This window comes from Zerene cesonia, chromosome 27 (assembly GCF_012273895.1).
Source record: "Zerene cesonia ecotype Mississippi chromosome 27, Zerene_cesonia_1.1, whole genome shotgun sequence".
NCBI classification, from domain to species: domain Eukaryota; kingdom Metazoa; phylum Arthropoda; class Insecta; order Lepidoptera; family Pieridae; genus Zerene; species Zerene cesonia.
Window position 1 is genome coordinate 2061443 of NC_052128.1, and position 17704 is coordinate 2079146.

The 17704-nt window shown below is 33.3% G+C and overlaps 2 protein-coding genes across 2 annotated transcripts in view; one reads left to right on the plus strand and one right to left on the minus strand.

The window, feature by feature from the left end:
- Nucleotides 1–1321: 1321 nt before the first annotated feature.
- On the plus strand, nucleotides 1322–2191 carry LOC119837257 (succinate dehydrogenase iron-sulfur subunit-like). The gene has a single exon (XM_038362774.1). The coding sequence runs from the start codon at nucleotides 1322–1324 to the stop codon at nucleotides 2189–2191; it is 870 nt and encodes a 289-aa protein (XP_038218702.1).
- Nucleotides 2192–9849: 7658 nt separating this feature from the next.
- The window catches only part of LOC119837258 (SWI/SNF nucleosome remodeling complex component), a 26692-nt gene continuing 18837 nt past the window's right edge, over nucleotides 9850–17704 (minus strand). The window contains exons 30-37 of the mRNA XM_038362775.1: nucleotides 16275–16376; nucleotides 14999–15442; nucleotides 13924–14031; nucleotides 13456–13553; nucleotides 13144–13345; nucleotides 12643–12837; nucleotides 10994–11085; nucleotides 9850–10684 (exon numbers count right to left, since the gene is read on the minus strand). Coding sequence (XP_038218703.1) covers nucleotides 10582–10684; nucleotides 10994–11085; nucleotides 12643–12837; nucleotides 13144–13345; nucleotides 13456–13553; nucleotides 13924–14031; nucleotides 14999–15442; nucleotides 16275–16376 — 1344 coding nt within the window. The 3' untranslated portion in view covers nucleotides 9850–10581. The remainder of the gene's footprint in view (nucleotides 10685–10993; nucleotides 11086–12642; nucleotides 12838–13143; nucleotides 13346–13455; nucleotides 13554–13923; nucleotides 14032–14998; nucleotides 15443–16274; nucleotides 16377–17704) is intronic.

Sequence of the window (17704 nt, forward strand, 5' to 3'; positions counted from 1 at the left end):
TTCAGGTTATTAAAATAATAAAAAAATCAAACCTACGAACGAAAATAGACTAATTAAAACCTTATTAATTATATACTATATTATAGCGCGTAGTCTACGATCACCCTTATCTAAATTAAATGTAGTCTGACTTTTCAACCAACATCAAAAAAGAGGGAGGTTATCAATTCGACTGTATTTTATTGCTTTGTTACCCCAGATCTTTCGACTGAGAGAACCGATTTTGATTATTCTTTTTTTTATAATCTGGAGCCTTCCGATGGCACGATGTCCCACTAAAATTTTGTCTTGTTCTGACAATTTGAAGGCGGTCCGGTTTTTTTTTAATTGTTACCTATTTACATAGTATAATATCGACCTATATTTGAAAAGTGCAACTACTTCGTTTCTTTTCGGCTCTTCTCTTCTTCTTCTTGTCTTTGTTAATGGCTTCACCCAACAGAGGCACTGCGCCAATGTCCAATGTAAGGGCTCCTCTCTGTAGTTTGCTTTTCGAATTAGCAGTTCATAATTGTATTATGAGAATATCAAATGTTTATAAATTTTTTGAATGTGGTAGTCGAGCACGCTTCGGCACGAATTGGGCCAGCTCGCATCGGGAACTACTACAGCCCCACAGAAAACCGGCGTGAAAAAGCATACTGCTGTGTTTCGTTCGGTTAGTGCAGCCAGAGGCTCATTTCATTTTCCTTGCCCTTCCCAGTCCTTTACTTTATTCCTCTCGTCAATCCTTTCTTTATCCCTTTCCAATTTGTAGTCGGCAAGTAGAGGCGTAATGGTGGGATATGTCAGAAGAATAGATTATCACAAAATTATTTTATAACGTTTTGCACTTATGCTCAAAGGACATCCAATAGGATACTCACACATTTATAAATTATATGAATTTTTCTCTTTTGCTAGAGGATTGTTTAATGTAAAATGAATGCGAATAGTTTAATTAGAAAGTAAAATTAAAATACATGGTATTGAATAGACGCAAACAAATTAAATAAATAAAGCAAATTCAAAAGATACGCCATTTGCAACAACAACTATAAGACTGTAGTTACATAACCTTTCGTTTAAATTTTCCTAATGTGTATAAAAAAATATTCGTTATTATTCAATGATATATATTTTAATAGCATGTTAAATATGGAATTTCCATACGTTTCGATATAAAGACTCTATTATTATGATCATAATGTTATTGTTTAATATTATATAACTGAAATTGTCAAACAATGTCACATACATGACATATATATATATTTGGTATCTTTAAAATAATTTCACATTTTAGAGGATTAAACTTTTGCAATTGTATTTGTTTTCAAATATGTTCAATCGGCTGTTAATCAAGAACAAATCACCTTTATCATTTAAGATAATAAGATCCTATTCCGGCCATAAAGCTCCTCCAGCTAAAAAGAAAGACGTGGATCCCAGAAGAGTATTCAAAGTATACAGATTCGATGGCATCCTATCGAAAGGTCAACCCAAAATGAAGAATTATGACCTCGACGTCAGTACGTGTGGTAAGATGGTGCTTGATGCTATGATAAAAATAAAAGACATGGACTCATCGTTCGTGTTCCGGCGATCCTGCAGGGAAGGTATTTGCGGATCCTGCGCCATCAATCTTCAAGGGAACAATTGCCTCGCTTGCATCACAGAAATACCACCAGATAAAACGATATCCATCTACCCAATACCGCATATGTATGTCATCCGAGATTTAGTCGTCGATATGACGCATTTCTTCAATGGCTACGATGGCATACGGCCCTACCTGATCAGAGAGCGCACGAGTGAGCTAGGTGCATACCAATACGCGCAGAGCATTGAGGACCAAGCGAAATTGGTTGGCCTGTATGAATGTGTTCTCTGCGCTTGTTGTTCAACCGCTTGTCCGAGTTATTGGTGGAATGGTAGAAGATTCTTGGGGCCGGCAGCTCTCCTTCACGCCTATAGATGGATAATAGATTCCAGGGATAAAGACACGGCGGCAAGATTATACGATTTAAGAGATGATTTTGTGGTGTACCGTTGCCATACTATAATGAATTGTACTCTCGCTTGTCCGAAAGGTCTGAATCCGCATATAGCTATTGCCTACCTTAAGAGGTTAATATCTCGCGTCGATAAGAAACAACCGGAGGGCATTGATGCATTGAAGTTTGCCTCTGGTGCAAAAAAGAAATGTTAATATTTGGAATTTGTGTGATAGCGTAAAATTGTTCTTATTATCATTATTAATAAAATTATATGTACCCTTCTGTGTATATGTAAATACAATAATAATTTTAATTACACTACAAATACAATAATTTTAATTTCTAAAATTAAAGATATTTTCACATATATATATCAGTTCTAATGATAACCCAATCGCCTTATTAAATAATAATCGTCTTCAGACTAAATAAACATAACAAATGATGTAATATAAAAAAATATCCTGCCAGATATTATGTAGGCGATATTTAATTTACAGTAAAAAAATTCTATAAGCAAATATTATTCTCAGGGCATTCCCAAAAATATGCCTATATACTCTTTCAAATTCTAAAAAGCAAAACAAACCCCTGAAACTTGATGATTGAACGAATACATCCATTCTCTTTGGTGAACTTCGATCCATCATTATATTGATAAATTGATCAGACGTGACTTTACTAACTTCATCGTGTAACACAATTTGTAAACAAACCAATATCGACCCTAGATGTTGATAATAAAGTTCAGTTTGTACATGAAAACACAGCCTAACAAGGATTAAAATTTGGGATAGGTAACTGTGTTGAAGCTACTTTAATTTTTGGTTGTTTCCACTATTTAATAAACAACCTAATTAGAATATGCACTATAATAACTACATAATATTCGTATCCTGTTTATTTCATTCCTTTCAGTCCAATCCTTTCTTCCCGTCGTCAATATTTTCCTTATCCCTTTAAGGCGGACAACGCATATGCAGAGGGTCCTCGGCGAATATTCATGGACGGCGGTTATCATTTACCATCAGGCTAAACACCAGATTAGAAAAATTTGTTTAAAAGTCTTTAATTTCTAAATATATAATACTCGCGTAAAATCAAACACGAGTAAATACTAAAATTCAGTAATTTTCATACCAAGTAGATAAAACTTAGAATAGGAAAAAAAAAGGTGTACTGAAGTTAGTTATCTTTATTTACTTACAAAAATTTCACTATAAATCTGCAAATAGCAAACAGCTATAAATAAATTTGCAATTTAAATTATAAAGTTCCCATCTACACCACTTGTGTTTTAAGTTTGCTCTCAGAAATATTATCATAAAATATTTTAAATTTTCTAGTACTCTTACGTACAAAGCTTTTAATATGAAACTTGTCTTTTAACTGACGTTTCAAAAACGAAGGGGGCTCAATTCGAATGTTGTTTTTTTGTAACTTGATAACTCTTTTAGTTTTCAACCGATTGACGTGATTATTTTTGTGTTTGATAAGAAATTGTTGTCATTTCGCCCCATTTAAGAATCAGGAGCGATACTTCTCTCCCAGGGACGTCAGTGACTTTAACTTTTTGCCGAAACATATTATTTTAAATAACTGCAGCAATCACGTCACAATGTTTCACAAATCCACCGGACAAAAAAGTAAACACAAGTTTAAATACGCGCTCATTTTTACCACGTAGTAACAAATGTTTAATCAAAAAATAAAATGAACACTGTCATCACAATTCATTCAATTCATGTGATTGAATATTGGACACGAGTAAAAATATTTTTCAGATACACGGCGAAATAAAATGGCTTTACTGCATATGAATAATAACAAACGGTCACCATATAAATTTTATTATCCATAAGGCGTATACGTGTGCAAAAACAACCCTTTACCGAACTCTGTCATGACGGCATTTTCCCTTAGGCGTCCAAATCGAAAACAACATTGTTTTAATGGAAGATAGCTTTAATATATTTCCCGTAAACCTTATTTTATGCTAGCTGCTCGCCCCGGCTTCACCAGGATAGTCTTTTATCGTAATTGACATAATATAAACTATCCTATATTTTAAGTTTGAACTAATGAACAAGGCATTATTATTACGCCCAATGTAGACATAAGGTAATAGCTTGCTCATAAGCAAAAAATTATAATTAATAATTTAAGTATTTTTATATCGAACAGTCATCAATACTGGTCGAACAAACAATAATTAATGAAAATTTATGAATCTAAGCAATAAAATAAAGATAGAAGGGCCAACTTGAGAGTGATCGTTTGTTTAATTAATTCTAAATAAATAAAAGACGAACAAATAATTTTTACATTCGAATAATAATGAACAAACGAGGAATAAATAATAAATAAAAAATCAGTAAGCCGTTAACAGATAACCTCAAATAGATCGGATTTGCATTGCATTCTCATAGACAAGAATCTACGTTTTACAGAAAAAAACGGATTACATACGACGTGTCACAAAAAGAAATTATGATGTCAATACACTGAGACCTCGGGCTTGTGACGGGGGTCTATCAATAAATCCGGATACAGGCAGTCGTCCATAAAACTGGACCCTTATCAAGCGAAAACTGCCCGCCGCTAATACATTTTTACCACTCCCAAGAGATGTACATTGATAAAAAGCGAACGTTTGTATTTCAAATTGACTGGAATTTGGGTTGGAAAATGGGATACGTAGTTAGATTTTCAAAACTTGTTTAGGTTAAATCATTTTCGAGGTGCAAAAAAAATCTGAACCAAATAGGTATATTAACTGACCTCAGATATGTTAACTTAACTGATTTTAATAAAATTCAGCACGTGAAATCTGTTAGGTTGAGTATAAGTTTGGACTTGTATCATAATCTGCTAGGGTAGATTATCGTATTAAATAATGCTAAATGGAACCCACGGCATAATTCGCGTGATGGTTATCCGTTGTAAAACAGTAGGTACCATCAAATTATTTCAAACAAGGGCAATTTCTATGTAATAAAGACTTTAACAGATTTTTTCTGTTTCTCTGTGCGTCAAGACCAGATATATTGTACATATAAATTTGTAAAAAATTACAAAGTAATTGTTATAATTACTTTTCTCGCATCCTCTAAAAACTCTTATTACACTCGAAAAGTTGTCAAATTTTAATACCACAGATATATAAGCCATAAGAATTGTAACGAGCGACTATAAAACAGATAATGCTCGCGGGAACAATTAAGGTTTCAAATTATGTTAATGACTCTCCAGTTACGATGTCGGATTTCTGGATTTGAAACGATCCACCTCATCCTCTTAAGCCTATAAACAGTAATGTAGATGTGCAGATTGTGACGTAGCATTTAAAAAGGAAAATACGTTTCTGCTAATGGAGTTATTTCTTTTTTAATTTAATTTAGCGGACAAGCTATTAGGTACTTATCTAATTACCTACGCTAATAGCAATTTTGATCTCAGCTGACTTGTAACAAAAAAACGTAATGCATCAAATCTATTGATCTTTCGATGTATTAAGACACAATGTCTAACATGTTATCAGTGGATGAAAGGAAATTTGGGGTAGTACTGGTCCCTGCAATATAAACAAAGTAAAATAAAGCCTATGACACGAACAATTAAGTGGCTTTCTATTGGTAAAATAGTTTTTAAATCGACTGAGCAAATCCAGAAATTACCTAACTCCCCGTCCGCCTCTACAAACGCAACCTTCACATCTCACAAATTCATTAACTTATCTATCCTCTTATATATATCTTAATAAATAGAAATTACGTGTCACGTTATTGGTCCACGATGGACTGCTGAACTACTCAACCGATTTTAATGAAATTTGCACGCCATGTGCAGTTTAACTTAAAAGATAGGTTAGTTAATACTATTTCAATTACGATAATATATTACTAATCGAGCGGAGCCGGAGCGTGCTTCTAGAATAGGTATATATTTAAAGGAATTATTGCTCTGGAATGACACTCTGCAATAAATATCAAGTATAAGTGAAACAAATGTAGAAATAACCACCTCTTCTCACATCGAAGTAGCTGAATGTGATAGATGCCGCATAATCCATCTCCATTGTTCTTACTTCCTGACAATTATATGGAGAATAAAATTAATCTGCCCGTATTAAATATCCGAGTAATTTGACTCCATTTGCTTATCGCGGAAGAGCGATGTGCATCTGTTAAATTTCTTAAGAATTTTTGGGATCTTAATTAAGATTGATTGAATGATGTAATTATCTGTAATCTGAATTAATATTGTAGACTGTGGGTACCTTTTTGTGTAGCTAAGGGAAAACCGTAGTCTTATGTTTTAATTCAAAACAATATATCATTAATGTCATAAAATATGTATCTGAAAAGAACTGCAACTGAAAAAATATTTCAAATAAATAAATCTATGTCTAGAGATTTATATTATCTGTGCTAATATAATAATAATGTATGAGAAAGAATAAAAATTTTGTAACAAAATCAGGATAATGACAAAGCACTCTTTATGCTTATTTAATAAAATATCTTCTAATAATTAAGTATAAGATTTAATATAGAAAACGTCCTTCCCTAAATGTTAACTAAATACGCCAAAACAAGACTTCTAACATTTCAGAAAGGTGTGCAATAAAACAAACAACAAACATGCAAATATACACACAGCCCCCTTTAAACTACGAGCATAGCCCAATTGTGAATTGGGTAATAAACAAGAGGCTATGAAATAGGTTATAGCAAGAGATGGGGATGATTTACGACAGTTAACCGACCCTAATTAATCTCCAGTTAACCTGCCGTACCGGACACCTTGAGTAATAACACTAAGATAATTAGTGGGGCATCAGTCGTAAATTCTTCATCCTCAAGGATTACTTTATTATATACCTATCTGGTACAAACTTTCTAGTAGCACTGTTATAGCATTAAATAAATTCCCGTTTCGATCATGTATTATTTATCACAATTATTGCAAAATTTACTTCGACTTAGCATTTTAAATTTCTTTCACGCTTTACAATGGCTCGTGAAAATTGTTATTATGTTAATATAACTTATTGAGAATCGAGATATTAAAGAAAAATATCTAAATAGGTTCAGCACGGCACAATAACGTACACTTACTTTTATTCGTTTATTTTACATAATAATGTTAGTTAGAAATATCCGTCTAAATACGCTTTTAAAATACCTACTGAATTATAAATATTTCCTTAATGTTCCTATGTTCTAAATGAGTAAGAATTTAAAGCACAAAATTAAAATTAAAAACAGCTGCAGGTACAACAAACTTATACAAATGACATTCCTAAAACTGGATATTTTTTGTTCGCGCGATTTTGTTTTGCATTTGCACTAAATGCAATTATTGCGGTGGTGTAGGCAAAAAGTTCTCGCTACATTTTCTAACTCCATTTCTATTTTCTATAAACGGAAACTCGGAGGTATTTTAAAAGCAGTACGCTCGTGTTTTAAATGATATTTCAGTTGAACTAGTATTTTATTTAAGTCGTCGTTTGCATCAGATATTTATCTATTTGGAAGCGCATACAATTTATTTTTAATTGAAGAGGTTAGACAAATTAATTACCCGCGAAAATATAACATAAACATTTCATAAGCAGCTAAAACAAAATATCAAAAGATTCTTGGAAAAAACCTATGTTGCCGTTTTCGACGCTATTGAAAAATTTTAAAGTGTGATCATCGCCAGAAATCAATCTGCTATCAGTTTACGAGCAATATTTCTCAATATCTGTGATAATTACGTTACATTATAGCAAAATATATATCGTACCGTCGTAAAATCGCCAACAATAAAACGCTGTGTAGGAGCGCTCTTCAAAAGACGTCACTAATTACATTGCCGGGATGCACCTCTTTGTAAAATTAATTTTAAGTGCATTGTTTGCGTCTAGGAGTGCTGTTTTTGCACTTGACAAGTTTTGTGTAACATGGGCATTATACTTTGTAGGGGTTTTAAATTTTTAATCTACTTTGAAACTGCTAAGTGTTGGAATATTTGAGATTCCGAGAAAAAAGGCAGAGAAGAAGGGAATGGAAATATTGTCCTACACTGTTTTACATTCAACAATAATATTTACATTATTTTGTGGTATAGAGAACTCTTTAGAGAGAAACTATTACATTTATAGGGATGGGCTTTAAGTAAGATTTATTATTCATTTTAATCATTTATTCATCAATGATAGAAGTATCATTTAAATTCATTTTTGTATTGAAATTTACGTAGAAACTTCGCGAACCCTCCTAACTTGTTAGTAAGTAGTTAAGATGCAAAGCACAGAAGTATTCAAATAACTTAACTACCAAGATTCACTGGTTCGAATTGAAAAATTTACTGAAAATTCGTCATGTGTGAAGAAATATTGCTTAAAGTTAGTATATGAGATAATTATATTCAGAAACTGTCCGTACGACATTCAAAGCCGCATGCAAAACTATTAACACGTATTCACAAATAGTATTTAATCCCTTACTGTGTAAGCAACGTTCGGTAGCACCAATGATTAAACTCGAATGCCATTCAAACTATTTCTAACTGTAAGAACTTTGTACGTGGATTGTAGGTAATGACTATGTCGTTGGTTTCCAAAGTGTTATTTTGAATCCCAGATGTCCAATTGGATCTGGTCGTCCGAGTCAGCGGTAATAAAATTTTAGGATTCATATAATATCGAGTTCTTATATTTTTATTTATTAAAACTCAAACTCCAAACATTTATTTTTCCAATTAGACTTCTTATAGCACTTTTGAATCGTCATAATACTGTTTTAACGTTTGCCACCGGTTCGGATGGCAGTTTCTACACAGAAAAGCCGCCAACTCTGGTTACTCTTTTCGTACCTCTAATAGCATTTACTACGCGAGTATGGAGTAGAAAATAAAATCCCGGTTTTACCCTTATTGACCCGCAATAAAAAAATCTGAATTCGGTTGAATATTGTTAGTTTTATCGTTAAAAATAATGCGTTATCAAACCAAAGTATTTCCTCTTTATCGCAATATTTGTATAGAATATAGAGTATGTATAAAGCTATATGTACCGAACGAATAATTATTTATCATTAATCGGTATAAAACAAAATATTTGAGTACCTCTGGAATAAAGAAAGCACTGCAGCATCACTACATAGTATTACGCAAAATTGCTTCCCTTATTCTCTTAAAACTGCACAACGGATTCTCATGGTATTTTTTTTAATAGATATTATTTAGAGGAAGGTTTATATTATATTATAATATCATCTATTAAACTACTCCGAATTTAACGGGTGAGAAGCTACGGGCAAAAACTAGTCTATATATAAAAGGGATACAATATTCACAATGATAGAAAATAAAACCACCATGTATTTACCTATCATTTGTTCTTCAATTGTTGTAACTGTTTGAGTTTGTAACTTTATAGTTTAAGCTTTTAACTTGGATCGACCTGCGTTCTGGTATGGATTTTGACGCGCTGATGATATATCATGCTAAATATATTAGAAATTATATTTTCAAGGTCAAATTATCGTCTCAAACTGTGATATTTAAAGGATTGGGAAGGTTCGCGCTTGTAAATGAGGCGGAAAGAAAAAGAAAGGACAGGAAACGCCTACAAATCTGTACTGTAACTCGTCGGCCATTTCGGTATACTTCTTATTTTTGTTTACATCAAAAAACAAATTTATACTATGACATCTCTGACGTTAATATTTCTGCTTATCAACCAACCTTTCCAACTCAATCTTAAAGCATATTCTCAGTACACTTATGTGTATCCTGAATAATGGTAATTTTTTTGGTATTATTTTCTTATTATTGTCTTAAATTGATTTGAAGTGGTCACGTGAATAAAACAAAATGATACCACATACACAACCTCATATATTTCAGGTTCGTTTTTAAATACACTGATGCTAACAAACTAACAGTCATACCTTACTTATATCTATTTTAACTCTATATAATTAATAGCTTATTATACTTTTGATTCAAAAGAGATTTCCATAGACAAGTATGTTTTTCTTTAGGTGTATGAAAATATACAAGTTAGATTTAATTTCCTTATATTATAACCTATTAAATAGATGTCATTTTGACCAACCTCACAAATAACTATTACTTAAGTATTCGCCCTAATTTAGTAAGAATAGAACTAACAAATATTTGAACATAATAAAATACTTGGAACTATTAAAACCATCATCCATCCGTCAAAAACATCTTTTAAACACGGAACCAATACAAGATCTTAAGAGCCAATAAACATACATTTTCATAGAATTAACAAATACATATGTCGATATTTTCCAATCAATCACGGGAGCTCTATTCTCTGTATATCTAATACGAAATATTCAGATCCGTGCTGAAAAAGGTTCAAAACTTAATGATATGAAGGATTGAAAACAATTTTACGACAGAATTTGATACACATAATTGTATAGGATTTTTTTAGACAAATCTTTGAGCACTTGTGCATCCAGTAAATTATGAAAAAAACAGCAACGCAAAATCCGTCCTTACTGCACGGTCATAACAAACATTTTCGCACATCAACCATAGTGTCTTAGGGCCCGTGCCCATTGGCCGACTCTCATATATTGTTCATGTCGAATAAAACTTGCGAAATCGTTCTGGAAGCTTCCACGTTGCTCAGAGCAATGGCGGCCAAATGCGCTTCGTACTGACGCAGGATTCTGAAATTATAAGTGACAATGTCGTTTTGTTTGTGTCGTTTTTTATTAAGACTTTAATATAGAATATTTCGGGGGTTAATCAAAGAGTGTAAAATAACAAAAAAAAACTATAAACCAATAATTTTTTCAGTTACAGTACACAATTGGTAAGAACACAATTAAATATATGTAATAATTGAGGGCCAATTTGCAAACATATCAGACTTTTAATACAATTAGTACTTTCCCTGATCTTTTAAACAACCCTCAAATAATCACTACGATAACTAAAATTAACACTAAATGATTAAAAATCAACATTCGTCTTACCGCCTTCCAGTGTTTGAATAAATCACGACGTTCCTCAAAATAAGCGCGGCCGTCAAACGTATACTCTTCGTCACCGGTCCTTCATTTTCATCCTGTATTAATATAACACATTAACGTAAGATTTATATAAAAGATAGATAAGTTACATTTCTTACCGAACGGTGGCGCTAGCTTCCTTAACTCGTACGTTATATGCTTTTTGTGAGACAAACAAACATGCAAAGCATTTTATCAATTAGTCGAGGTTCGTAGAAAACACATTTAAATTATTGAAATATTATAGCTTTTAACGCGTTACGGGTGATACCCACAGTTTTTAATGTAAACAAAAAAAAAAAATAAATAAAACGACCGTAAAAATAATCAAACAAAAATTAAATAAGGAAAATTATACAAACAACATAAACAAAACAAAACCACCGCACAAAACAACACACAAGCGAAATCGTTCATGCGAATAGGCTTAAAATTGTACATGAAATATGAGACAGCAGATTATTTATTCTCTTATTTCTGTTTAATTAATAAATGAGATATGTCAATCTAAACATAATTTTCAACGGGCATTTTTTCCATTTACTTTAGCACGTTTCATTTAAGATTCTCTCTTGACCTTAAATTTTTCACAATGGCGGTCAATCTTGTTAAAGACTAACCAACCGAACTCCAACCAACCAACCAATTCAATCCAGAAGTAGACAGAAATTGTACACTTTATTCATAAAGAAAAACTAAAATAACAACATATATTGTGTTATTTTAAGCCAATCCACATAAACTGTAAAAACGTGTGAATCTCACCCCAGTATCCGGCGCACGAGTGTCGGCCGTGTGCTGCACGCACACAAACGTATGTTAGACACGTTAGCGGTGATGCGTTGGTGTGCGTTTGGTTAAATAATGTGCACTATGTGACTACTCTTAACTTTTATCTATGCCATTTTAATATCCGGCTCGAAGGACCAAAATGTAAATAGACAACGACCAAGATCTAAGCTAATCTAACAAAATTGTTTATTTAAAACAAAATTACTTGAAATAATGACTAGGAAGCTTATGAACGATCCGCTTGCTTATAGAAGCATGGATATATGTATTTAAATAAAAAATAGAAACAAATTAACTTGATAGAACAACTTCTGAATCATATACTACGTAATAAGCAATCGTGCATATAACAGTGCTATAAAAAATAAAAATGAATACATGACACCAAAAACATCAAACAAAAAAATAACATTTTAATCCGACGCAATTTTTATTTAACAAAATATGCATGTTTAATTTTTTTCAGTACTAAAGAACTTGACTTTACTTTAAGCAATGTGAAAATATTTTTTTCTTTTATAATATCTTATAAGGTCTTATAATCGTAAAAAGAAATAATTAGGGGATATTTGTGATCTAATTCCATCGTATCGTATATTATGTTTTCAAAACAGTATGAAATTAAATATCCTAAAGCGTAACATATATATTTTTTTTTTTTGCTGCAGTGAAGAATAAAGGCATTAAACGGGACTTATTTGTAGTTTTTTTTTGCTCCATTGGATAATAAAGGTATTAAATGAGCCTTTTCATATTTTTTTTGCTGCAATGGATGATAATCGGCGGATCTGAGTCAATCGCAATAAAAAAGTGGGTCTCACCATAAGCTCCCTGGGGTTGTAGAGGTCGGGCGCGTGCTTGTTGAGCGCGGCGAGCGCGGCGTTGGGCGGGTAGGCCACCGCCGGCGCGCGCCCCGCCTCCGCCTCCGCGCCCGCCGCCACCGCCGCCACCGCCGCCACCGACACCGCCGCCGCCGCCGCCGCCGCGCGACGCGACTTGTAGATCGCCTTCAGCGCCTGCCCACGATACGGGTTACTGATCAGACTCAGATACAGACGAATTACTTTTTTTTATGTCGACAAAAATATATCAATATTATCCGGTGAGATTATTAAGACAGCAGAACGTACGAAACACTACGTACACCATACCACTTAGACAGTGACACACGTTTTATTTAATTGATTTCACTTGCGTACAATACGTGGAATACGTATTACTGACCGAGCTCGGGTGCCTATTGACAAAAATGTATTAAAATTTTATATCGTTTATTTTATTTTATCCGTTATACCCGTTTTTCTCTGTCAAGTCTAACCTACCTGCGGGGTGCAATGCTTGTCGTTCAAATGGTTCAACAACGCAAATGTCTTCCTGGGCACCCGGTCGCAGTCCAGCCACATGCACGGCATGTCGCCACCGGCTGAGGCCCCAGTGGTCCCGGAGGGCCCGGAGGCCCCCGCCGCACCGGGGCAATGCGCACGTGCCGCGTGCGTAAATACACATGATGCGCTACCGAACGTTCTGGAATAAAACATAGTACATTTTAGAAAATTAATGACCTGCAGATTGAACTATTCACCATTAATTTCAATACAATTCGATAAAACTAGTTTTCAACCACAAAAACATACTTTCCGCATCCCTTCCAATGGCATATCCAGGGGGTATCTTCTTGGCTACCGGCGGCTGGCGTCGGCGGTGGCGTTGCTGACGGTACAGGCGGCTTTTGCTAAAATACAAATAGAGTTACTTTTAGAAATCCACAAACAAAAATATCTCGAAACTCTAATCAATCTATAACTTTTAGCGCTACAAGTACTCAATAAAGTTGTACGTCTTACACGGGCTAAAATATCACGTATCGTATCGTATTGAAATCACGACATAATACTAAAAGCAACGTGTTGTCTTATTTAAAAGACTCTTCTCTAATCTAATACATTTTTACAAGACAGAGAACAGAGAGACAAGAGAACAAATTCGCGAACAAATTCTTACGGGTGTGTGTAGTTGAACAGTAGGCGCGTCTGCTCGTTAACTCTCATATACATATCATAAATTATATATATCAGATATAGTATATAACGAAAATATATTACTTCTGCAACCGGCTGAGCGACAATAGTCTCCTTGTCACCAATTTTCGTGTTCCCAACCATCACCGGTTGTCTGGTTATCACTTGCCGCATCAGTGGCTGGTTTGGTTTCTAAAACCACACAGTACAGTAAGTGATATCTCTTATTAAATTTACAACATACTATAAGCATTGGCTTTGCTTTGCCCGTGGTATTATATAGCACTCGGAGAATAGTATACTGTACAAATAAACTGTGAAAGAATGTTTGATATCAGTCCAGGAGTTCTGTGAGATTAGCACGATAAATAAATAAACAAACTTCTTTCAGCTTCATATAATTATTTTTTTTATATAAGAGCGGGCACCTGAGCTTATGGGATGGTATACGACTATCATCGCCCTACATACATTTGCACATTTAAATACGCCTACAATAGGATTGCCTTTTTTAATGAAAGGGATTTGATTTGACGACGTAAAAGGAGATAGAATTGGGAACGGTGGGGAAAAGAATAGGCTTCGCCTATAGGGATGTCAAGAGTATGTACTATACACCAACCAGGGTGTATATTCTCCAGATTAAAAGGTTTCCAAAATTGATGAAATTTTTGATTCAGTCGCGCACTACAATGTATTTAGTATTTATTATATTAAAATTTATTTAGTATAATATTTAGTATTGAATACATACTTAATTAGTTCATCAAAACCTTGCAGACTTAGGTAAATTAATGATAATAAAAAAGGTGTGTGTGCGATTCACACACGATAGAAGTGAAACTTCAGTAAATCGACAAAAGAATGAGATGAAATATATATATAAAATATAAATTGTATGTATATTTCTGTCTCATTCTTTGCCGGCTTCATTCTACACATTTTTGTATTTGTGTCCCTTACCTCTCGTTTTTGCCGTTGTATCAGGTTTTAAATCACAACGATTCTAAAGAAGTTTCACTTCAATAAACCTATTCTAGTCGGATATTTAACTTTAACAACTTTCAAAGAATGTTTCCTATTAGCCTCTGACCATTTCATATCCAAACAGATACAAAATAATTGAAGTACAACCTAACTTAGAAATATCGATACTTACAGTAGCACTCTGCGTCACAATTGTTTTCGTCTCACTTTGCACGAGAGTCGGGGAGCTGACTGTGGCAGTGCTGATTTGACTCCTCTGTGGCTGCTGGACAACTCTGTGGACATTCTGTTTCAAGGGCGCGTTGACAATTATCTGCTGATTATTCGACACAGCTATTATTTGCTGGTTGCCTTGCAGCAATTGCTGATTGCCCTGAATGATTTGCTGATTCCCCTGCAACAACTGCTGGTTGCCTTGTATGATCTGCTGGTTGCCTTGCAACAATTGTTGGTTGCCAACAATCGGGTTGCCGGTTGACGTGCTTATTAGAGCGGGCGGTTGTTTTTGGGTAACGACAATCTGTTGTTGTTGTGTTTGGTTTATAATCTGTGCTTTGTGGGGTTGCGGCTGTGTTGTTATAATCGGTTGTTGACTCGGCGTTATTTGAGGTGCATTCTGTAAACATTATGAAAGCAGGTTAAAACGCAAACTTTATAATAATCTAGTTTTAATGCAAAAGCTCTTACAGATACTAAATTGTGAAAACATTATCTACCGCTACCATAAACCTGATTACCAAATATAAGCATGAGCAGAAAATAAAAAGGACAAATAAATATATAGCATAATCTTCAAAAAACCTGCGTATTCGCCAACGTTTCCAATATATAGCTACTATTCCTAACCATGCATTTGAAGCCTATTGCCAAATATCCTTACGACAATATAAAATAAGCTTATAATTAAATTTAAATAAAAGACTTGGTTTAATGGTTTTTTTTCAAAAGCCGTTCTAGTTAATGGGAAAGTACAACCAACAGAAATTGTTCCAAAAAAATCGGCAACATATTTTTACAAGCGTTAAAGTACGTATCAATAATAACACATTGTAACTTGCATTAAAGTAATATAAAAATTGCTATCTTAATTTATTACATTTAAAGCATTCAACGCAATTCATATTTGAAAAATTTTAAAGAAACAGACAAAAAACGCCTTGGCAAATCGTAAGGCGGTTGGATTCCCGCCTCATGATCGAATTTCGAATCTTAAAAATTTTTCAAATCAGCTTCATATTCAGCGTAATCTAATCCATTCAAAATCGTTCCAACTTTAAACTCCCAATCATTATTGGTTGATCACATTTAAAATTGTTCCAAATTTAAATTCCCAATTACTTTTACGTTATTGGTCGATCGGTCGCTACAGCCAGACACCTACACATATATACACACTATAACCCACACCTACACTATAACCATGCACAAACAAACATAGTGCATGACACCTGTGCGATTGCCGTTTTGACCACAGCGATCGGCTGTGACGTGCTGACGAGAGTCGGCTGACTGACAATCACCCGCTGCGTGGATTGTATCACACCGGAGTTCTGTGCCAAATTTACTTTGTGAACATCATCAGCATCATCATCATCGATGAATTGGATGTAGGGATATTTTGTACCAATCAAACTTAAGCCGGTTGGTTTAAAACCAATAAAATCGAAACAAAAATCTGTTGCTTTGAACCTTTATTTCCCTAACAATATATTTTGAAATATAACTCAAACTTTTATTTTCAAAAGTTGGATTACATGAATTTACGCTTTGGAAAGAAATGGTTCATAAAAATCCATTGACAATATCTTGATGGTTTATGTATGAAATAAAATGTATAAAATAATGTTATTCGGAAACAATTAAATAGTAATCATCAGATTGAATGTATAAATTAATTCTCTAAATTTATAGACTTCACATATACACACTTACTTCATTATTGTTAGGCAAAAATATTTATTTCCTATGCTTTACTTTGCATATAACTTGTGATTATTTCATATTGTAATATAGTGTTATTATAAATTAGTACAATTATTACGAGTACGTATAATAAGAATATAATTATGACATTTTCTCCTAAGATAATATGTGAAGCGAATACATAAGAACATACTTACTTAGGAGACTAAAAACACAAGAGATATTGTGAACAAAAACTATTGTACCATTATAATCTAACTCTAGCTATGCGAACCAAAGTAATTAGAGCAAAAATATGCAAAAATTATTATTTAGAATGCGTTATTAAAAAGAAAGTTACATACTTGGTTACCTTTTATCATAAAATTAAAACTAATATATTATAGAAAAAATATATAATAAGCATAAAATAATATATTAAATAGAACTAGTAATATTTGTTTCATTAAATTAATATTCCTTACATAAATATCATGCATTTCATATATATGAGTGTTTATGGGGGTGATATGACAAGAAATAGGTCCAAAGTGAAACTACCTAATTATTAATTAAATTGACTTGTGTAAGAAGCCTAAAAATAAAATATTGTAATTATAAGATTATTTTTGTTTATGTTAGCGATTACGTTTGTAAATGAGGTATATTTTACTGATGTTAGATGAAGGAAGCGGTAAAAAATGTGTTAAAATTCTACAGCAACTAAGTGAAAGAAAATGTTAAATTTGATATTTCACTTTTATTTCTTTATGGTCAGAATTATGAATGCAGCATATAACTCATTATAGTAAAGCATTAAAAACTAAATAATTGGTATAACATATTTATAGGAAGTTTCAGTAAGATGTGCAAATAAATTAGATTTATTTGAATATTATTATTAACCCTTGGCATGCCTGGTAGGGTCTGTCAGACCCACACCAACGCGCGAACCGTTGTAGTTCATTTAAATTTG

Coding starts and splice junctions, on each gene's coding strand:
- LOC119837257 (XM_038362774.1), top strand. CDS start 1,322: ATGTTCAATCGGCTGTTAATCAAGAACAAATCACCTTTATCATTTAAG.